Below are 23,463 nucleotides of genomic sequence, written 5' to 3'. Positions count from 1 at the left end.
TTCAAAGTTCCTGCCAGTGGCTTCCCATCTTCCTCCCCTCATAGTTGGAATCCTACAGTGACACCCTAGCCCTCCCCACCATCATGCATCCTGGGCAGGATGGAGGCCGGTACCTGCTTGTAGCCTCCTCTGCATACCTATTTTCAGCCTCCCAGTATGTGCCTGTGACATACCCATGAATGGCCTGTCCAGGACCATGGCCTTCGGACTGCTCTCAGAGCTGGCAACCATAGACTCCACCAGCTCTCCACATGGTGGTCATCGCCATGTGCCCTTCCTGGCCTTGGAGTCCCAGAGGTGGCTCCAACTTAGCCTTCACCGCCGCTCAATGTCGATCCCTTCAAAGGCTCTCATTTCGTTGCTCAGAAGCAGCTTCTTGGAGAAGTGGTCAAGAGGGTGCGCTCTGGGGTCATCTGCCTTGGTTTGAACGCATCGTTGTGGTCTCAGGCAAGTTAGCTCCTCTCTGCTTGCTCCAGCTTCCTCGTCCATAAAAGACCCTCACCGGGCATGCAGCCTTGACTTCTACTTCACTGAGAAAACTGAAGTCAACAGGTGTGGAACCCTACAGTTTCCTATCCTGAAACTTAAAAAATGAATCTTTACTCTGGAAGATTATGTCTCGTCGGAGGTAACCCTCCTTGTTGATTAGTTCTCTCACTCTTCTGTCTCCAACCCCTGCCTTCATTTCTTGCGGCTGCTGTAACAAACCTCTATAAAATTAATGGGTTAGGGGCGCCTGGGTGGCTCAGTGGATTAAACTTCTGCCTTCGGTTCAGGTCATGATCTCAGGGTCCTGGGATCGAGCCCCACATCGGGCTCTCTGCTCAGCAGGGAGCCCGCTTCCTCCTCTCTCTCTCTGCCTGCCTCTCTGCCTACTTGTGATCTCTGTCTGTCAAATAAATACATAAAAAATCTTTTAAAAATTCACTTAAAGAAATTAATGGCTTAAAACAACTCAAATTTTTGTCTTAACAGTTCTGTGACTACAAGATGGGTCTCACCGGGATAACAACCAAGGTGTTGGTAGGGCTGGCTTCCTTTCTGGAGACTCCAGGGAGAATCCATGGCCTTGCCTCTCCCAGCTTCTTGAGGCTGCCTGCATTCTTTGGCTCATGGCCCCTTCCTCTGTACCACTGAGTCTCAAGGTGGCAGCCAGAGAGAATCCTCGAAGACTGTATCAGCCCCTTGCTCTTCTGCACGAAGCCCTCAGCTCACTCAGGGTAGAGGCCATGTCACCATGATGGCTTGCCAGGTCTGCCAGTATCTGGCCCCATGGCCTTCGGACCTCGGCTCTCCTCTCTCTCTGTTCACTCTGCTCCAGCTACACTTGCCTCTTTGCCTCTCCTTGAGTGCTTTGAGGACTGCGGTTCTCAAAGTATGATCCCCAGGCCAGCAGCTTCAGCAGCACCTGATCACTTGTTGCAATGCTAATTCTTGGGCTCCACCCCCTGAGGGCTGACTCAGAAACTCTCAGTATTGGGGGTGGGGGCTACAATCTGCTTCTCCAGCCCTCTCGGTGGTTCTGAGGCCAGAGGGAGGACTGCTGGTCCAGGCACATTCCCACCCCAGGGCTTTTGCACTGGCAGTTTCCTTTGCATGGAAACCTTTTCTCCCAGCTCCTCCCCAAACACCCGGCTCTCTCTCTCTTTGGCCTGGCTCTCAGCCCATGAGCTCCTCCTCCAACTTAGAGACCAGCACCCCCCATCAGAGGTCTGTGAAGGGCCTTAACCAATCTCCTCAGTTTCAATCATTTTAACCTCAATCATTTCACCAGAGTACCTGCACCTTCTTCCTATACCTGCTACCTCCATGATACATCAGAGTTCTTGTTTTGCCTTTTGGTTGCCAATTTAATAATCATTTATGTTAAATTCTCACTGGTAAAATAACTGGCATGGCTTCTGCCTGCTGGCTGTGTCCTGACCGGCCGTCTGGTGAACTCAGGGATCTACACACAACTCCTTACAAACGTGGCCAAGCACAATTGTCCTGCTCCCCCCATAGTGAACAGTGAGGGGAATGAAGGGAAAACCCCGTCGTTCCAATAGGTTTCTGCCGAATGTGTTTTGATGTACACTTTCTTTATGTCTGGATGTGTGTGTGTGTTTGTGTGTGTGTGTGTGTGTGTGTACACACTGTGGAGTTGTTTCCTTAGATTAAATGATTTATTATCTAAAGTCAAGTCCTTTAAAATTTCCCCTATGAAGCCTTCTGAGTTAGAACATCACTGAAGAGAATAATCTTACAGAAAAGTAGGAAACTTTTTTCTGTACAGAAAACTTTCATCTGTTTTTTTTTTTTTTTTTCCCCAGATTGTTGACTTGGAGAAAAGGTAGTGGAATTATATTAAATACGATGAATGTTTTTGTGAACCTTTTTTATGAAGAAAAAAATCAGTTTATCCCCTGATCTGACTAAATAAATGTCAAATAAATGTCAAGAGGGAGTCCCACACTTTTAGCTTTTCCCAGACACCAAGCATCTCCGTCTGTGGCCCCTTCCGGTCCCTCCCCCACCCAAGTCCACCATGATGTCACATCAATGGGATAGGGGAAGCCTTTCATGAACTCACCCCTGCTGTGAACAGCTGAAGAAGAAGAAACAGGGTTGGGTAGAAAAGGGAAATAAAGCGGATGGCAGAGCAGGAGCAGAGTCTGTGCACAGAAGCTCTGATGGGAAGAAGAAAAGTAAACTCAGACCTAAACACTGAATGCACAGCCTGTTAGGGGCAGGGAGTGGGGCAGCAAGCCCCGGGAGCTGGTGCCTGTGTGTTTGGACTGTCTCGGAGGGAAGAGGTGCCCAGTCCTAACCTGGGAACCAATACATTTGAGTGGAGAGGCAGACAGTAAAACAGGACAAAAGCATTGTCTCTGAGCTGATGTGAGAGGTAGAACACTAAGGGAAAAGCAGGCATGGGTCTGGAGTCTGGGAACCCCAGTTCAAATCCCTGCGGTAGAACATATAACCCGGGGCAACTCGATGCTTGTTGCTCTGAGCCTCTGTATTCTCATCTGTAAAGTGGGTGTACCTCGCAGGCTATTTTGATTATTAGAAACCATGCATTTACCCTCCTGGACATTTCACAGGCGTACAATAAATGGCAGCTCTGATTATGTAGGGCGCATGCCTTATCTGTAAACATCTGCCGCAAATCACAGGGAAAGAGAGCCTGGAGTGCTTCTGGTAAGAGATGCAAATGGGAATCAATGTAAATGTGCAGAATGGCATAAACATTATTCTTATTCAATCCACTGTACTATTTTATTTAGTGATGAGTTTTTCTTGTAAACTCCATCTCCCCACATAATTTCCCCACGTGACCTTAAGCTCCTGGAATACCAGATCTCTTGTGCAAGGTATTCAGAAACTAAACATAGTGCTAAACACAGCCCCTTTCTTTGGGTGGCCCTGGTCTAGGGACAGGAAATGAGAATCGGACGGATAAACGATCAGTGACAGCAATGTGACAGTAATACCATGCACTATGGCCACAGAGAATTTGCCACTGAGGAGGAAGGCCCCGATAGGGCACTGTGGAGGTGACGGTTTCCCGGCAAGCCTGGGGAGGTTGGTGGGTGAGGAGAAGGAGACCAGTTCAGGAAGAAGCAACAGAAGCTGGCAGGACTGGGACGGGGAGTAGCAGGAGTTGTGTGTGGGAGGGCAGACAGCAGTCCTGGTATGCGTGCTAGAAAGTCTGAATTCTATTTATTCTATCCAGGATATAAACCTACCAAAGGATCTTTCTTTATCATAGTGTTTTGATTTTCTGGATGAGACAAGAAAATTCAAATAACATGGAAGGAATATGGTGAAGAGTAATTGATCTTCTCACCCAGACCCTCTGGCTAGAGGCAACCATGTTCTTCTCACAGGCAAACGTGGTCCTGGTGACTGATGGATTTTAATCAGGGAAGGAACAGAGAATGGACTCTAGGGGTAGGAAGGAAGGCAAGGGGACTTGTGAGGAGGTTTTTGCAAAAGGAGAGACTACATCACTATAGGAATTCGAACGAGGACATACTTTAAAAGTATAGTCAAGAGGAGCTAGTGATTTGAGTATCAAGTATGAGGAGTGGGAGAGACGGTGAGGACTCCCAGCCTTCTGTGTTAGTGTATGCTATGAATACGCTGTCAAGAACGGGGACAAAAAGTTATGGTTGAGCATAACTGTTCCCTGTCTCCTTTTCTTTCTCTTATTCCCATACTTTCCAAGTTTTTTTTTTTAAATTGGAAGGGCTGCCGTGCCAGTCTTCCTGGCAGTTCTGTGTAGCCACGTGACTGCTTGGGCCAAAGGGATGTGAAGAAGTGATACAGCAATGTCTAGATCATATTTTTAGAAGGGAGCTCTTTGCCCTCTACTTTCTCTCCTTCATTTTCCCTCAGACCCAAATGTTCTCCTTCATGCATCAACTCCAAACACTCAGAGACCACGGCTTTGAGGACAGTGGAGCACACTATCCGGATGCATGGTCACCCCTGGGTCTCTCCATCTTTAGACCGTTACAAGAGAGAAAAATAGCCCTCCGTCTGAGGAGGGCTTGTTGAGTGTCTCGCAAAATGGTACATCCATTCATGTGGGTGCCTTATTAGCTTAGCTTGTACCTGAATGAAATCAAGAATATAGAAGGAGAAGTAGAGATCTCATTTTGTTTTGCTTTGATGTGGGGAGTAGGGGTTGGGTGGAGACAAAACTATTTGACTATGAAGAGTGGTATCGCCTGTGATTCACCAAGAGATGCCCTCAAGAGAGACCATGGCTGGGGACCTGGACCTGGGAGGGAACAGCTTGCGTGGTTGTTGAAGCCATGGGAGTGGATGAGATCACTCCAGAGCTTGCAGAGACTAAAAAGGACAGAGGGCCTGGAAAAGCATCAGGAGCAAACAGATACTATAAGGAGAAAGCCACTTCCTTCCTTTTATGTTACAATCATCTGCTGCCATGCCTGTTTTCCCAACTGATTATAAACTCTTTGGGTTCATGGATTATAACTTAGTGATCGCTGAGTGAAACACCTAGAATACTTTTACACAGAGTAGGCATTCAAAATTATCTTAAGAACAGCACCTCAAAATGTTTTGTATCTTAGCAATAGATTTGCTTTCTGTTTTTCCTATTCATGACTGTAGACCATTCTGAGTCAGTCTGTAAGTGCTGCAATTTAGAAGACAGGTCACAAACACAAATGAGTGGGGCTCCAGGAAGGCTCTTGGCAACCTTGAGTCTGTGTGCCCAGGTGAAGGGGGTGGCAGCTGTCCAGTAAAAAGACAAAGAACTCTCCAAAAAATGGGCAACCAACACTTCACAAAAGATATTCAAATTGCCATTTAGCACATAAAAAATCTTCAACATCACTAGTGAACAGGGAAATGCAAATAAAGACCACAATGAGATAGCCTTCACACCCACTAGAATGGCTAAAACAGTAACAACAGAATTACTAACAATACCAAATGTTGACAGGACAGGGAGAAACTGGAACTCTCACTGTTGAGTGTCTCGCAAAATGGTACAAACATTTTGAGAACTGTTTGGCACTTTCTCCTAAAGTGACGTGCACATCTATCCTATGACCCAGTAATTTATAATGTGGGAACTTAGCTGAGAGAAAGAAAACACAAGATTGTGCAAGGATATTCCTAACAGCCTTATTTATGAGAGCAAAAAAAAATAACAATCCAAATGTCCATCCGCAGACACAAGGACAGATTGATTTTGGCGTGCTCATGCAAATGGAACATACTAAGCAATAAAAAGGAACACACTGCCGATTTACTCAGCTATGTGGATGAACCTCTCATGTGGAAGAAAAGCATCTAGGAACAGAAGAGTATAAAATATCTGATCCCACTTATAGGAGTTCCCAGAACAGGCAAAAACTGATCTATGTTGACAGAAATGAGAAAGTACTTGCTTTAGAGATAGGGGTGGGGGATGAAACTGACTGGAAAGAGGCATGAAGAAACTTTCTGGAGGGAGGTAAATGTCATAAATCTTATTTGGGGCAGTGGTTACATAAATGTATTCACAGCAAGAGATCATCAAACTGAACATTTAAAAGAAAACAGATTAAGAACAACAAAACGAACAGACTTTTATATTTATCCACGTGTTTATCTTTTTGATAATCTAAATTTAGTCCTGTACATCCAAATTCCTACCATTTTCAAAGGATGTTTTTCTCAGTATAGAATTCTGTGTTGATTTTTTTTTTCTTTTCTGTTTTCTCAGCACTTTAAAAATGTCATTCCAGTGCCTTCTGGCCTGTTTTGTTTCTGATGAGGTTACCTGTCATTCATCTCCTCATTCCCCTGTATGTAATGTGTATCTTTAACTAGTTGCCTTGAACATTTCCTTTTATCTCTGGTTTTCAGTAGTTGACAAGAATGAGCTGACGTGTGATTTTTATGTTTGTATTTATCCTGTTTGAAGTTCGTTAGCTTCTTGGGTCTGTGGATTGCTCTTTTACTTATTTTTTAAATTTTTTAAACAAGGTTTATTTTTCTAATTGAGAGAGAGAGAGAGAGAATGGGGAGCAGAGGAAGAGGTAGAGAGAAACCCAAGCAGACTCTGCACTGAGCGCACAGCCTGACATGGGGCTCAATCTCGCAACCCCAAGATCATGACCCCAGCCGAAACCAAGAGTCGGATGATCAACTGACTGTACCACCAAGGTGTCCCATGGGGGTTGCTCTTTTAAACCAAATTTAGGGCATCTATGCCCACCATTTTTCAAGTATTTTTTCTCTCCAATTTTTCTCTCTCCCTCCTCCTTTTGCCAATCCAATTACACACCTGATACAATCCTTGATGGAGTCCCAAAGGTCACTGACACTCTGCTCATATTTCCAAACTTTCTCTCTATTCTTCAGACTGGATAATATTTGCTGATTTTCTCCAATTCACTGACCCTTTTTCCTGCAGTCTCCAGTCTGCTCTAAGACCTATCCAGCGGATTTTTCATTTCAGAGCCTCTACTTTGGGGTTCTAATGTTTCCATTTGGCTCTTTTTTATAGTTTCCATTTCTCTCTTGTGCTTCCCTACCAGTTTACTCATTGTTTGCTTACTTTTCTTAAAAGTGCTTGAATATGTTTATAATAGGTTTTACTATTATAAAATAATAAAAGTTCCAACACCTGTGTTATTCCAATATGCATTTCTACCATCTTTTTCCTTGATTATGGGTCCTGCTTCTTTGTATGTCTAATTTTTAAAAATTATATGTTCAGCATTGTGGGTGATAGATCATGAGGAGTTTCCTTAATGAGAGTTGTGTTTTGCTTGCAGGCAGGTAAATTACTAGACTCCTTTGATTCTACCAGGCTTGGTTTCACTCTTTTTAGGGTGGGTCAGTTTCAGTCTATCTTTAGGCTTAGAGAAAGGTCTTATTCCAACCAGGTCATGGCCCTTATTCCTAAAGCCTAGGCTTTCTCAGAGCTTGATGGATTGCTCAAGAGATCTCTCCACCTTGGCTGGGCTGGAACTCCATTGTCTTCCAGCATGACACAACCTCTGACACCACCATGCAGCTCCCAGCCCTGCAGCAGCCGCTCTCTGCCAGGCTTCCCAGTGCACACACAACCTACCCTTCATTGAAGAACACATGGGAAACCCCTATGCAAATTTCTGGGGCCCTCCTCTACTCAACTTACTCCTTGCCAGGCTCAGTTCCACAATTTCTAGCCATTTTAATCAGCTCGAACTCTGCTATCTGCTTCTTCAGGTAAGCGAGATGGTGGTCACCATCTCTGAAGCCCTGCTCTGTGCCAGGGTCTGGGAAGTGGCCCCAGGCAGAAAGTTGGGGTGAACATGAGACTCACTTCGTATGTTTCCTTTTTCTCAAGGGCAGCATGTCTGTGGTGCTCCCAGTGCTTGGGAACAGGTATCTCATATATTTTGTCCGTTTTTATGGCTGTGTACAGTGGGAAGTTGAGTCCAGTACTGTACTGTGGCTGGAAGCAGAAGTCTGGACATGGGTATTTGGTAAAAGCCCCCAAGAGATGCTAATAGGCTTCTATCTCCTTCCATGGGATCCCCGGCTAAGAACTGAGTCCTAGGAAAGAACAGGTCATGGAGATGACTGCCCAAGGCTATCTCAGCAAGATGCCATTATTATTTCCAGTAAGTTTTTTACTTTGGTCCACTCAGCAGTCTTCTTATTAGAATTTTAGCTTTCTAGAGAGACCTGCCTATGAGGGATATATTTGCCATAGTAAACTGTTATTTTTTGTTTTCACATCACTCTCTAGTGAACTTAGTTAAAAGTGTTTCCTTGAAAGTCAGAGTCCTTCCTGGTATACTTGCAAAAAAAAAAAAAAAAAAAAAAAAAAAAGCTGGATTACAGCAGACCCACGAAAGTAAATGCCCTGGACTCAGCTGCTGGCCTGGTCTCTCCACCTGGTACCATCATTCTGATTAGCTAAACTCTGACCATATTTGTCATCATGAGCTTTTGGTTTATTTTAATTTTGTTTTGTTTTGTTTTTAAGAAGATAGTCATGCTAAGGAGACCTGAGCTCATGATCAGGTTTGTTATTACTGAAACCTAGTAAGTCCTTACTTTGTTACTTGCAACACATAAATAGTCTGTTTTTCATCTTTTTCATCAGAATTAACTTCCCCAAAACCTAGCTGAAGAAGTCAATTTTGATCAAAAGAGTGACCTGAATTACAAGCATATAATATACTATAATTTATGGTACTTTGTTCAAATAAACTGCCAAATTAAGCAAATAGATTAATAGTACTCTTGGACACCTGAATATGGCCCTGGTGATATTTGTAGCTATTTGAATGCATGAGAATAACTCATCATGTCATTAGACAAGAAAAATGAAATGTTAAAAAAAGTCTGTGAAAAGAGAATCACTGAAGTCTTATATCCCAAACACTGCCCTTGCTTTTTATGCAAATAATTTAAAGAGTTTCATAAACACAACTCATCTCATAAATCCAAACTCCTTCCTCTTCTTAGGAATAGCCACACGGAAAATCTGTCTTCACTGCTTTTCCCATTTCCCAATGGAGAGACCAAATAAATGACATCACTAATGCTGGTTCTGTAATTGATCTGGTGTATGGAAGAATCACTTCTTCATTCCTTCATTTCCTGTAAGCTCAGCTGTTTTACCCCAAAAAGCTTTTGCTGGATCCCTGCCTAGGTGACGACCCCTGCTCTGAGCTCCCAGACCTCTAGCCCCTTATATAGTACACTGGATTTTAATTATCTGCTTATGTCTGTCTCTCCAATACATAAGGGTTCCACAAAATCAGAGATCACATCACATTCCCCTTCCACTCCTGGAACACTGATGGGTACCTCTTCTGGGTTCAGTTAAGTTTACAAAGTGATGCAGTGAATGGTCCACATTCACTGCACTAAGCTCCGAGCCAGAGTACTCCACACAAAGAAAAACAAGAGGGCATCCACATATGAGAAATTCACAAGTGGGAAGCAATTATGCTTGCATAATTTGTATGTCATTTAAAATACATATTTTGCAAAATGCTCTTCAGCAATTTTCAGGTTAAATTGATAGCACATCATGTCTTTCTCTTATTTTTTTAATTATCTTCCCTCACTATTAGTTGAGATCTTATAACACAAAGGCAGCATGCTATGGGCATGGTGGAATGAGAGAAGGACCCAGCCCTGTCATTCTTTACAGTTATGTCACTGGGGGTTTGCTTCTACTTTTTATGGGCAACATTTACTCACTGTTAAAACAGTGGTGGCATTATCTATCTTACCTATCTCTTAGGGTTACTATTAGGATCAAATGAAATAATATAGGAAAGGGCTTTGTAAACCATATGCCACTTTAAATATCAGATTTATAAAGTCACAACTTTTATGGAAGGAGCTGGTTCTGAGTTTCAAAAAGTTACTTATCCTCAGGGTAATCCAGGGCAGCCCTTGGTGTCTCGAGCTATTCTAGTCAGTCAATTCAGGTTAGTTAAGGATTAAACTGACAGATTTAAAAATATTAACACGTATCAGAAGAGAAAATTATCATTATTCATAGTATATATTTTAGGGAATTACCAAATGGACATCTCCACAAAAAATAACTAGGATGTTCTGTGCGTATTGACTTAAAAGTCCTTTATAACTATCAAGAAAACATGTTGCTGCCAATTGGAATAAATCATTGTCTCAGAGAAAGTAGCAGTTTGGTAAAATTGTAGCTGATCATGTATTTTCCATGGCAACCAAACCCAGCCTTTGGCATATTTAAGGGAGTCTGCAGTTTTGGTATTACTATGCACTGGTAAGCACCATTTGGGATAGAAACTAAAATGACTTCATAAAATTACATTTACTGGAATAAAATCTAATCATGTCAGTTGACATCACTGGTTTGAATTTTTCCCAGCTCAGAACTAATATCATTTCCCTATAGAGGGGCATGCATTTCCAGAACCCAGCCATGCTGAGTGGTTCATCTTGCAAAGAAAACAGTATATTTGAGGCTCTACTGTCATGCTCTGGTTTCTGACAAGAGACTAAACCTGTTAGATCAAACCCTCTTTCAAATAACACTACTCACCTCCTTGTCAGAGAGCCTAGGTCAGTGATAGTACATACTGGGTCTCTCCCACTTTGTTCAGCAAATTTAATAAGATATCAACTCTGCAATTCAGAGAGAGTTTTGCATCCCAAGGATTTTGATATATCGTGTTTTTATTTTCATTCAGTTCAATATATTTTCTAATTGACCTTGTGGTTTCCTCTTTGACCTGTGTGTTATTTAGAAGTCTGCTGTTTAATTTCTAAATGCTTGGAGTTTTCCCAGATATTTTCATGTTACGGATTTATTGTCTAGTTCTGTTATAGTCCAAAACATTTAGTATGATTTCAATTCTTTTATATTTGTTGAGGTTTCTTTTATGGCCCAGAATATATTCTATGTTGCTTAATGTTCCATGTGTATTTGAAAAGAATGCGTGTTCTGCTTGTTGGATGGAATGTTGTATCAAGGTCAATTAGGTCAAGTTGGTTGATAGTGTTGTTCAGGTCTTCTGTACCTCTACTGATTTTCTTCCTGCTTGTCCTATCGATACTGAGAGAAGAGGGAAGTCTCCAAACTTAATTGTGGATTTGTCTATTTCTCCTTTCAGTTCTATTCGTTTTTGTTGCATGTAATTTGAAACTCTATTGTTAATTACATCGGTATTAAGTACTGTTATGTCTTCTTGGTCAGCTGACTCTTCCGTCACTATCTTTTGTAATTTACTGGTCTGACAGTTACTTTGCATGATATTAACACAGACATTCCAATTCTTGATTGGTGTTAGCACAGCGTATCTTTTTCCCATTCTTTTAGTTTTAGGTTATTTATGTCTTTATATTTGAAATGTGTTTCTTTTAAGCAGCACATAGCTGTGCCTTACTTTTTTTTTTTTAAATCCAATCTGACAAAACTGTCTTTTAATTGGTGTGCTTAGAAGAGATATTTTTATAAATCAGAAAATGTGCATTATATTTTTGTGATCCCAAGATTCATTATTTTTTCTGAGATATCTTCTTGGTTTTGCATCTTGACTCAGGTTTTTTAAAGCTGTGAAAGGAAGGAAGACAGAATCCAGTCTGACATTTAAGGGAATTATAACACACTGAGCCCCCACTATTCTGCCAAACACTCTGCTAGATCCTTTGCTCTCAATCGCCTGGTGCGATAGGACTGTTCCCTCCATCTCACTAATGAAGGCAATGGGGGCCCCCTAGCACAGGCTGATAACAGCCCCCAATACACATTCTCCCCTTTTTCTTAGTAACAAAATAATTCACCAAGGTCACCAAGAAAAAAAAGCACATTTCCCAGTCTGATGTGGCAAGGTTTGCCTTGGAATGTAGTTCTGGCCAATGAGATACAAACTGCAGTATAGATCCTGGAAACTTTCCCCCAGAGACAGCTGACCCATGTGCTCTGTTTCTTTGTTCATTCCTTCCTCCATCCTATTACCTGGAATATAAATATAACGACTATAGCACCAACTGTCACACTGGGCCATGAGGAAAATGGGCACAGTCTTGGGGTGGTACAACAGTGAGCTGTAAGAGACCTGGGTCCCCTGGGGACTTTGTAGTGTAAAACCATACCTGCCCATGGGTGCTTACCTCCTGACTTTTACATGAGAGGGAAGAAAAAGGAAAAACCATCTATCTTGAGGAAGCTACCATTTTGGGAGGAGTCTGTTATTTGTCCTGAACTCAATCTTAATGGATATAGCCTCAGGCTAATTACTATCACAGTGTTATATAATTACACTGTAATTCATATTTTGACAGATTCATACTAACATCTCTTACAATTTTGTGGGAAAGTTGTATAGAAGTGGGAGAAGCAGCTATTTTACTTTGTTTATTTGATTTTTCAATTTGCTAAATTAAAAATGACCAAAAACCAAAATGGGGGTGGGGGTGGGGAAGCCACGGTAAACTTAGAATTCCAGAACCTGACTCCGCCCAAACCAGCTGTATACACTTAGGGAAGTCACTTAATCCTTCTGAACCTCAAGTTCCTATAAAATAAAAATACCAACACCTACTTCATTGAGTTGTCTGAAGAAGTAAATAAGACATATCATGAAGGTCAATTATCATATGGTTTCACTTATTTGTGAAACGTCAGGAATAACACAGAGGACATTAGGAGAACGAGGGGACAAATGAAGGCAGGGAATCGGAGGGGGAGACGAACCATGAGAGGCTATGGATTCAGAAAAAAAAAAGGGGTTTAGGGGGGGGGGGGGTGGGGGGATAGGTGAGCCTGGTGATGGGTATTAAGAGGGCGCATATTACAGGAGCACTGGGTATTACACGCAATGAATCTTGGAACACTGCATCAAAACTAATGATGTACGGTACAGTGACTGACATAACATAATAAAAAAAAAAGTCTATTTTGTCCAATATACACAAACACACACACAAAAGACATATCATGTAATAGAGCTTGCTAAGTATAAGCACTACGTAAAGACAAGGTCTTGTGATCATAAAACCAAAAGACATTTCATACATAAAATCATCTCACAAATATACTTCCAGTGGTGGGTAGGTGTAGGTGTGTGTTGCTAGTTATAAATGAAAATAAACTGAAAAACCTACTCTAGTTAGGAACTTAAGAGCATAATAAATAGGGGCGCCTGGGTGGCTCGGGGGGTTAGGCCTCTGCCTTTGGCCCAGGTCATGATCCCGGGGTCCTGGGATCGAGCCCCGCGTCCGGCTCTCTGTTCAGCAGGGAGCCTGCTTCCCTTCCTCTCTCTCTGCCTGCCTCTCTGCCTACTTGTGATTTCTGTCTGTCAAATAAATGAATAAAATCTTAAAAAAAAAAAGAGCATAATAAATAACACCTCAGTGCTTACTGCCACAAACTTAGATTTCTATATACCTTCACATCAAAACACTCACAATTCTTTAATATCTCCTTTTTTAAATCATAGAAAACATTTAAGTATTTTTTTGCTTTGTTTCAATAAGCTGACTTGAATCAAAATGTGTATTTAATAATTTAGCTTTCTCTATAATACCTTAGAAACTTAGCCAGAGTGATTGCTTTGTTAAACATTGCATGCTTTTTTAATTTATTATTTATTTATTTATTTTTAAGAGTTTACTTATTTGACAGAGATCACAAGTAGGCAGAGAGGCAGGCAGAGAGTGAGAGGGAAGCAGGCTCCCCCTGAGCAGAGAGTCAGATGCTGGGCTTGATCCCAGGACCCTGAGATCATGACCTGAGCCAAAGGCAGAGGCTTTAACCCACGGAGCCACCCAGGTGCCCCTGCATGCTTTTTTAAAACTATATTCCATGTTAAGTGTTTTTAAAGTGTTCAAGAGAGATAAAAAGGCGAAGTCTATCTTAAGTCTGAAGCTGGCAGAAAAATAAAACCTGTGTGCCGGACTTGGGATGGGGACAGCTAGAACAGACCTTACTTGTAACAAGGTCAAGAGAGGAGGGTCTGAGAGCTGGTGATGGAAGACGCACCAGAAGCAGAAGGTGGCTCTGTCCACCAGCATTAGGGCTTGGGGGCAGTGGCAGGTAAATAAAGCCAAAAGGAGGGCTACTGGGGTGATCGAGAGCTTTGAAGACGAGAGGCAATTTCACACCAAATCAGAGAGTCCCAGCTTTGCACAGACCTGAGGCAGGAATCCGGGGGAAGGCGTACAGTGGGGTTAGTGTTGTTCCACCTTGAACCTGCAGGACTTCTGGCTGAGTGAGCATCAGTGCACCTGGGAGTGTGAGCCAGAAGGCTCAGTTTAAAGCCAGCTGTGCACGGAATATGTTTTTTCTATCTGGTGGAGTTCATCTAATTCATAGATATGTTTTTAAGGAATTCATACTTTTCTTAAGGTTCAGGTTTCCTAATAAGGCAGCCTTGCTGGAGAGAGGACCATAAATACCCACCCACCGGTGGTCAGTAACTTGAAGCATAAGATCTCGAAAGAAGATAATCTGCGTCTAAGAAGAACAGCTTATAAATCTATTTCAGCATTTACAAATATAAGCATGACCCTTCAATTATTCATTATTTGACTTCCCCATTTGGAGAGCACCACTCTATCTAAAAATTGAGGCTTATATTTTAAGAACTACATTTTCTGGAAATTTTAAAAAAGTGATTAAAAAAATCAAATAGCTATTTCTAGCCTCTTTGCTCTTCTTTCCCTGGATGTGGTGCTGGATTCTGGTCCCCTGGAGATCTAAAATGCCCTTCATCCCACAATCACTACCGCTTGGCTCTTCTGAGGACAGCCCCAGTTAAGGTCAACTCCAAACACAAGGTAAGACCCCTAGTCCCTGAAGGGTGACTCGAGGATGAGAAGCTTTCAAGAGGAGGAGGAGCTGAGAGCCTTGTCTCCACATCCACAGGAGACATGACGTAACACAGATGATAGCAATTTTAGCCACTCCGCAGGGACTTGACTCCTAGACCACAAAATTCGCCACCCCAAACTTCACCCAGGTACATAATCGGGGATTCCGGTTTCTTCTCAGGTGTGTGTGTGTGTGTGTGTGTATGTGTGTGTGTGAGAGAGAGAGAGAGAGAGAGAGACAGAAGAGAAGAGAAGAGACAGGGGGTGAGAGAGGAGAAGGAAAGGAGGGAGGGAGAGGGCAGAGAGAAATACTGATGGAATTTCCTCTTTATAAGGCAACCTCGCTACACGGGGACTAAATCCACCATAATCTTTTATCTTGATTTATAGAAAAAATATCAAGGATCTGTCACATACAGATAAGTTTAGAACAAACGTGAAATCTATCCAAATGATTCGTCCACACTTTGAGACTATATTCCCAAGAAAATGACATAAGGAAAACAGTAATTTGCATAACACTGCAAATAATAGCAAAAAATGGGGAAAATCTAAGGGCTCCAAGGAGAGATGTAACTTCTAGTTTGGCAGCATGATTAAATGTTTCATATAACTATTAAATGGTAACTATGGAAAGTCTTTCTCCTCCCTTTCTCTTTCTTTCTTTCTTTCATTCTTTCTTTCCATGAAAAGAGGAAACAAGTAGACTTTTTCTTTCCATAGGTGTGCAGAATGGCCAGGCCCGTGCTCTGGTCATTCACTGGGGCAGCAGGGTAGTAGGTGCTCAGGAATTGTGCTCTTTCCTTTCCCATAGGCATCTATCCAGATCCTAGTCATCCTGCAAAGTCCATCTCAGACAGGCCCTCCTCCATGGAGCTTCGATTGTAAGCTACCTGAGGACACGAGTGAGTCTTGGTCACCACTGACCAGTATATAGCTCTAGGTCACAGCTAGCCCTCATGTTACCTTTGTGCAAAACCGAAAGAAATGCTCCTTCCTCTGGTGGGAATGGCCCCAAGCCCGGGCACAGGGCTTGGTGAGTGGCTGAAATGTGGATGCATGTCATTCTCTACTAAGAGGGGGATGCCCCATTGCAGGGTACAAACGACCCCACCATCCACGGTGACCCTGCCTGGCCTGTGCTTTATCTACCCTAGGTGTTCAATAACCCAACCAGGGAGAAGGGAAGCTTGAGACTGGGTTATAAACCCCCCTCCAGGCTGGCCAACGCATCAGGGAACTGGCAGAAAGTAAGCCATCTGGAGAGGACACAGAAGTTCCTGGACCCCCTAGCCCCAGACCCCAAATACGCGTCCCACACAACTGTGCAAGTCTTACGTTTGGCTGTTCCTGAGTTGTGTCCTTTCTAATGCATACAAGTCACGTGTTTTCCTGAGCTCTGTAAGTCACTCTGGTGAATTACTGGACCTGCGAAGGGGGTGGTGGAAACCCCTGGATTTGAAGCCAGTTGTTTAGCAGCACAGGTGGCCCCTGGAGCGTGTGACCAGCATCCAAAGTGGGGTGGGCCTTGTGAGAGTGGTCCTTAGCCTGTGGGGATGCCCTAACCCTGGACAGTTAGTGTTAGAATTGGATTCAGTTGTTGGGCACCTAGTCAGTATGGAAAAATCTCCCACACACCTCATGTCAGAAAACATCACGCGTTAGGAGATGTTCTTGAAGTTTATGTAAATTGAGTGCCTACTTAAAAAAACTATTATAATCAGGATTCTCCATCAGTGTGGGATAACACACATCAAAACCTCTGACTGAAGCACTAGTCAAAATATATAACTTCTAGAAGATTCTGTGGTAGCTCCACCAGACATGTCACAATTGGGAATGTATTGTAAATATGAAGTGTGCCAGCAGACACACCAGGGGATTAATTTCTGTGGTTGGTTCCTGAAAGCCCATCTAACCTAGCTGGGAGGGGACTCAGAGACGGAAAGCCCTAGCCTGACAGGCCAAGGTGAAGAAAGGGGGAGGATATTCTTTTCCTTTTTCTGGGACTCAGGCCAACTCTATGCATAATTTCAGAGCAGGTAGAATTTGTCCTCTGCATCTTTCCTTTCTGTACCCTTTCCCCTCCCACCTGGGCTTCTTTCCCTAGGCTTTCTAGCTGCTCAAAGCTCTCCACTGGGGCAACCCCACCCTCCCAGGACTACCCCAAATTCCCTACAGCCCACTCGTCTCTGATCAGAAATCCCCATTCCTTCAATGGAGTTCATTGGTTCTCAAATTTCACTGTACTTTATAAACAGCTGGGAATTAAAGGAAAACAAAACAAAAAAACCCAAGCCCCATTCTCAAATATTTTGATTCTATTGCTCTAGAGGTTTTAGGAACTGTTATTTTAAAAAGCATTGCAGGTGATTCTAATATGCCCCAGGGCTGAGACCCACCTCTCCCCACCAACCCCTCCACCAGCTAAGGGGATTCTATCTAGATACCAAAACGCTTTGATTGCATTTATTCCCACCAAGGATGTAAACAACTGATGTGTACTTATGAGGACAGGCTTTTGGAATTCAGGGTTCAAATACAACAGGTTTGAGTGGAATGTTTAGATCTGGGGCACAGGCCAGCCCTGTTCTGAGATCTGCAGTAAAGACTTCTAAACCATTCTGGTTGGTTGCTGCTTCTCCCTCTTCCATGTCTGATTTCACAACACATGGGAATTCCAGCTCCCCCCAGCCTCCCCCCTGCTGCCCTTCATGACCCCACATGATGCCCCACTCCAGTGGCCCCCATCTGATTCTGCTGACAGGGCTGCTGGTAAGGAGACAGGATTGTCCACCTCTAGATGGGCAATCTCTAGACGACCATTCTAAAATCAACTTTATAAGCTTAGTTCCCTTTTTCCTTTCGGGGATATGCCCTGCTGGCCAAGATCTGAGAACTCGCGGACCTTAGAGTTCACAGTAGCTCCCCACATTGCACTGTCTGTCTTCTCTCACAAATGCAGGCTCTGCATTGGCTAAGGAAGTTGCAGCCGAAGCATCCACTGGGCTGAGTGAGGGGTAGAATGGTCCAGGCCCTGCTGTTGCCAAGGCCTTCTGCACCCCCATCTCACCGTTGATTCATTTGGCAGACGATTTCTGGTTCTATTCTTAGCGCTACGGCAGACATCAAATAAGACTGAAATACAAAAACTCAGTGTACTCCTTGCGTGGTTCCTGCTGACTTCAGAAGCTTCAGGAAAGGGCAGAGGGAAGCGGCACTGGATTGGACATATCCCATCTGGTAAGATCAGGGTGCACATCCCAGAACCAAAGCTTATCCGTGGGGGTGCCGGCATCGCTCTTGGCAGAAATTCAGGTGACAGTGGAAGATTTTGTCCTCTATTTTCAGATTCAAGGTGCTACACAACTAATAGGGAATCTCCTTTACAGACTGCTTCATCAGCATTACCCTCTTTAATCGACTTTCCTTTTTAGGAAGGGGAACCTGAGGGACAGAGAGGTTAGCCAACTTGCTCGACCTGAACTTGGGTCATTGGCCTGCAAAGCCCATGCTCAGAACCACTGAGTCGCAGACAATCTAAAAACTCATTCGAGAAACACACTCACTCGTGGCCCTCGGCTTCCCGGGAGCCCCTCTCACAAACTCCACTCTGCTCCTCAAGCCTTCTTTGGGAAACCTACTGTATAGGGGCTCAGACACTGCAGGGGATGGCCAGGGGCGGGGTCCCCTGCAGCTGGGTAGGGATCATGCACAGGCAAGGCTAGGAAGGAGGAATGGTTCTTTATGGCTTTCCCACAGGGGCCTGCTCTCCCCAGAAGGGAGAAAAGCCCATCGTTGACCTATCTCAATGACGAAAGAAGCAGGAAACTCACAGTGAAGTAGAAATCCTCAAATTTTTTAAAAAAAGGGAAAAAATAAAGGGGAGGGGAGAAGGGAAAACTGTGTTTGGAAATCACTGTGGGGTCTACTGCACGTCTCAGGCCCACGTTCCCCAGGGAAGTCTGGGCTTCAGATTCAAGGCCTGTTTGCATGACTGGCCTGAAGAAAAAGGTGCGGTGCCACCTGCCAAGGATGGCTGGGACCGTTTAGGTCCCTTCACTTGTGAAGGGAGCCACACCTGTGCTTGGCGGGCTGCCCGCACGACCACATGGGTTGCAGGTGAAGTGTTCTCTGTAAAGAGAAGAGAGCAGGCCAAGGGGGAAAGGCCACCCTAATTTCACCTTTGCTGACTGATTCCTGGGGAGACAGACGAACACATCCCCAAGAGACAAATGGGATCAAGAAACTGGAACACAGAGGGCTGCCTGGGTGGCTCAATCAGTTAAGCAGCTGCCTTTGGCTCAGGTCATGATCCCAGAGTCCTGGGATTGAGTCCCGCATCTGGGCCCACCCCACCTGCTCAGCAGGGAGTCTGCTTCTCCCTCTGCATGCTGCTTTGCCTACTTGTGCTTTCTCTCTCTGTCAAATAAATAAATAGAATCTTGAGGGAAAAAAAAAAGAAATTGGAACATGGAAAATACTTGGTCTGCTCTTTGGGTTAGAGGTGAGAGCCCATCCATGTCTCGGACACCCCCAGTCTGGGGATCATCCTGTCATCTGCAAGGTCTCTTCTGGTTGAGAGTGAACTATACCATAAGCTAGCCAAAGACTAGGAGTTTCGACATGAACCCTAGCATGTTTAATCCGTCCAGGCTCATGTTTCCAATCTCGTTTTATATCATAGCGTGTCTCATGGCTACGGTAGCAGGAAGCCTTGGGATATCCGCAGAGATAGACTGCAGAGAGCACCTCATGTTACCCAGCAAAGCTCTGCTGCTTCCTTTGGAGCTCTGCCTGCGCCGGGGGTACCAAGACGCAGGGGTACTCCTCCCAGCACACCACACAGACGGATGTGCGTGCTGCCATCTGCAAAGAGTGCAGTCGAGGCCAGATTAGTTCCACCGTGAACTGTTTATGAAGCTGTCCTTGTAACAACAGAGACAAACAAATTACGGCTCCCTACAAGGCTTCCCTAACCCACCGCTGTGCTGGGGAAGATGCTTCATTTTTCCAGGCAGCCCTGCCCTGGCTGATCACAGGAGACATAATTGCTTTTGTTAACACACATTCACAGGTATCAGGAAAAGACAGTCTTTAGGCTCCTCATTGTCAATGCCCTACTTACCAACTTCATCCCTGATGTTTGCAAGCTCGATTGACAGCTCTTTTTCTTTCACAAGGGCACTTTCATTCTGCGAAGACAAAACGGACACCGAGAGTCCCCTAGTTTTATGCTAGATAAGCACTTTCACATGTTTCATTAATGCATCATATTAAGCAAATATTTCTAGGTGTAGCCCATAAGGAGGCAATTTTCTCATTATATGAGCATAGAAAAAAATCACAAAGCAGTCTGACTCGTTCATTTGTATCACATTCAAATCGCAAAGCTTGCAATGTAATAATAATACCCCTGGTGTGCTTTTCTCTGTATTGTTCTCTTGTCTACATCGTCCTACAATACTTTGCGAGCCTACGCCCCGCACAGTAATCACCTGGTAGGTGTTACGATACCCTGTTAATTGTTATCACTAGTAGGAGATTTTTGACCATGAAGACATCCATGCTGTACTTCTCCGAAGGGAGAATGCTTATTTTACCATCTGTCCCCTTACACTTACCCTTTTGTCCATACATACATGGTCGGCTACCTAATAATGAACAGAAAACTTAACATGAAACAGTTTTCTTTGTAAGGAGCCCAACACCAACATTCAAGGTTTCCAAGTTTTTTGTTGCATTTTTCTGCAGCACTAGAAGGAACAAGAGGAAAAGTCCCACTTGAAATGCTCTTTAGTGCAAAGGGCGCCATGTGTAATTAAAGTTGTTTTCAGATCATATGTCTTCCCTGACATAAAACAGGAGTCCCTGAAGAAATGCTGAATTTGTAATCTGGGTTACGGAGCCACCAGAAATAGTGACATGTGTTATACTTTCATGGTTACTAATAATAACGAGGCAAGGTGAGCTATATAAATCCTCTTCACGTTAGAGATACCAAAAATGTAGGCCTTCACAGAAAGTCTCTTCCTTCTGTAGAGTGTGCTCCCAGAGCAAACATTTCCCAAAAGGGAAGTGAAGCTAAAATGTGTACCATATATCTAGCATGAATATTATCAGGGTGTTTTTTTTCTTAACCTCCTTTGACTCCGACCACAGCCCCTCCAAAGAACCGGTATCCAATGGAAATCAGCAGCGCGCACCATCTTATGTCTGTGGCTGTGGTGTCTACATCCAGGTAACACATGTGCTACGCTGGGTCAATGGGATGGACGGTCCCACGTTATCCAAAGGGTGTTTGCTATGCAATGTCATAACATCACAATACCTAAGTAAAACTCTATTTGCATAATAAACTGAGAACTATTATAGTCGCCGCCATCAACGATTCTTAGCTTATGTTTTCTTTTTTAAAGAATAATGTAGCAAAAATAAATCCTCTGAAGGACGAGGAGTTCCATTTTATTCATGAAGCCTCATTCCTTCCATCTCAGCCCACAGTATCTTTGCCTTTCCTGAATTTGAAGGCTAGCAAACACACCTGAGAGTAGATGTTTTCCTAATCACTAAGCAATGCTGCCTCTATGTCATGCCCGCCGCACAGGGTCGTTATGAGGGTTGAAGAAATTAATATGTGCAAAGTAGTTAGAAGGTTGCCTGACACTTAGCAAGCTCTATATAAATGTGAGTTGTTATTCTAACTCTGTTGTTTTCCTTTCATTTCATTTGCAACTGGATAATATCCTACAGATACTAGCGGCTTCTCCATATTAAGGATCTAAATGTGTTTAGAATGGGCATATTCTTATGTTCTGTTTTTTGTTTTGTTTTGCTTTTTAAAATACCTTTTTGGGGGCGCCTGGGTGGCTCAATTGGTTGAGCAACTGCCTTCAGCTCAGGTCATGATCCTGGAGTCCTGGGATCGAGTCCCACATCCGGCTCCCTGCGCAGCGGTGGAGTCTGCTTCTCCCTCTGACCTTCCCCCTCTCGTGCTTGCTCTCTCTCTCAAATACCTTCTTGGGGTGCCTTGGTGGCTCAGTTGGTTAACATCCAACTCTTGATTTCGGCTTAGGTCATGACCTCAGGGTCCTGGGATCAAGTGTGGGGCTCTACACTCAGCACAGAGTCTGCTTGTCCCTCTCCCTTTTGCTACTCCTCCAACTCATGCTCTCTGTCTTAAAAAAAAAAAAAAAAAAAAAGGCTTCTCGGCTCTGACCTGATTCTATTCTAAGTTTGAAGTCTGGTTAACAGGGAAAGAGTGAAAGAGTTCAATCAGGCAGATCACAGGGATTTTCTATGCTTGTTCTAACACAGCATAATGTGGTCAACTGACATTCAACTAGTTACTACAAATTAAGAAAATCTGGTATTCCAGAGAGGGTAAATTTTAGTATCTACCCTGAGATAATCTTTTTTTTTTTTTTTCCAAATATGGAATGCCTCTTGGATTTGCATGTCATCCTTGCTTAGGGGCCATGTTAATCTTCTCTGTACCCGAAATAATCTTAAACAAGTGAAAAAATTAACTTGTTTCTACTATCAAGAATAATTTTTTGGGATGCCTAGATGGCTCAATCAGTATAGCATGCCACTCTTGATCTTGGGGTTGTGAGTTCGAGCCCCATGTTGGGTGAAGAATTACTTAAAAATAAAATCTTAAAAAAAAAAAAGAATAATTTTTGATCCTCAGTTCCTAAGCACAGCCAGAGAACAGAAATAAAGCTGAACATTGAACAACACAAGTTTGAACTTCCTCGTGATTTTTAAAATATTTTCTTTCCCCCAATTTATTGTAAGAATACCATTATCTAATACATATAGCATGCAAAATATGTGTTAATCAACCATTATCAGTAAGGCTTCTGGTCGACAGTGGGTTATTACTCATTAAGTTTTTGGGGAGTCAAAAGTTATATACAGATTTTTGGCTGTGCAGGGGGTCAGGGACCCTAATCCCCGTGTTCTTCAAGGGTTAACTGCACTATACTTATCAGTCCCAAAATAGCATTATTAAAGTATTCACAGTGAGACTGCCGAAAGATACAGACTTAGATGAGCTTAGGCAGTGAACAACCAGAACTTAAAACACAACAAACCAACTCTAATTTCTAATGCTCTCATGCAAGCCAACACTTGCCTCAGCTCCGAACAGCAGCACTGTCCCCCAATCTGGCCCCAGGGAAAGAAGCCCTGAGTGGATGTTAACAGTGTCCTGCCCAGCCATCTCCCAAATGACAATAGAACCCTCTATACTTTCCAGCCATGGGAAAATAAGACATTGGAGGAAGGAGTGGCTTACAGGTCCAGTAAGGAGGACAGGCCTCAGCGGGAGACAGTGCTGATGATGGTAGAGGTTGCGGGTGACCTTCAGACTTGAACCACTTTGATGAAAAGCTGATGCCTATACTTCCCACCAGGCCTACCCCTCCCATCTTTGCTTTAGGAAAAACACGCCGAGAGAATATAAGAAGCAAAAAATGAAAGGGAGCAGATGGGAAGAGAAGAGAGATGGAAGGGGATATAGGCAGGGGCCAGGGGAGACTACAGATCCAGCACCCTCTCCATTTTGGGAGGCAGCGAGGGGGAAGACTGAAGGAAGATAACCCGACCCCACCCGCATCGCCAAACTTTTGCAAGCAT

The 23,463-nt window shown here is 43.6% G+C and overlaps 1 protein-coding gene across 2 annotated transcripts in view; it reads right to left on the bottom strand.

The window, feature by feature from the left end:
- Positions 1-23,463, bottom strand: part of LOC111158574 (microtubule associated scaffold protein 2) — a 586,722-nt gene that overhangs the window by 40,110 nt on the left and 523,149 nt on the right. For both annotated transcript variants that reach the window (XM_022520694.1, XM_022520695.1), the window contains one exon: positions 19,949-20,015. In XM_022520694.1, coding sequence (XP_022376402.1) covers positions 19,949-20,015 — 67 coding nt within the window. The remainder of the gene's footprint in view (positions 1-19,948; positions 20,016-23,463) is intronic.

Source organism: Enhydra lutris, unplaced genomic scaffold (assembly GCF_002288905.1).
Source record: "Enhydra lutris kenyoni isolate GAN:26980312 unplaced genomic scaffold, ASM228890v2 scaffoldscaffold60, whole genome shotgun sequence".
In the NCBI taxonomy this organism is placed as follows: Eukaryota; Metazoa; Chordata; class Mammalia; order Carnivora; family Mustelidae; genus Enhydra; species Enhydra lutris.
Note: the sequence above shows the minus strand (reverse complement) of the source record. Positions and strands in the feature narration are given on the sequence as shown.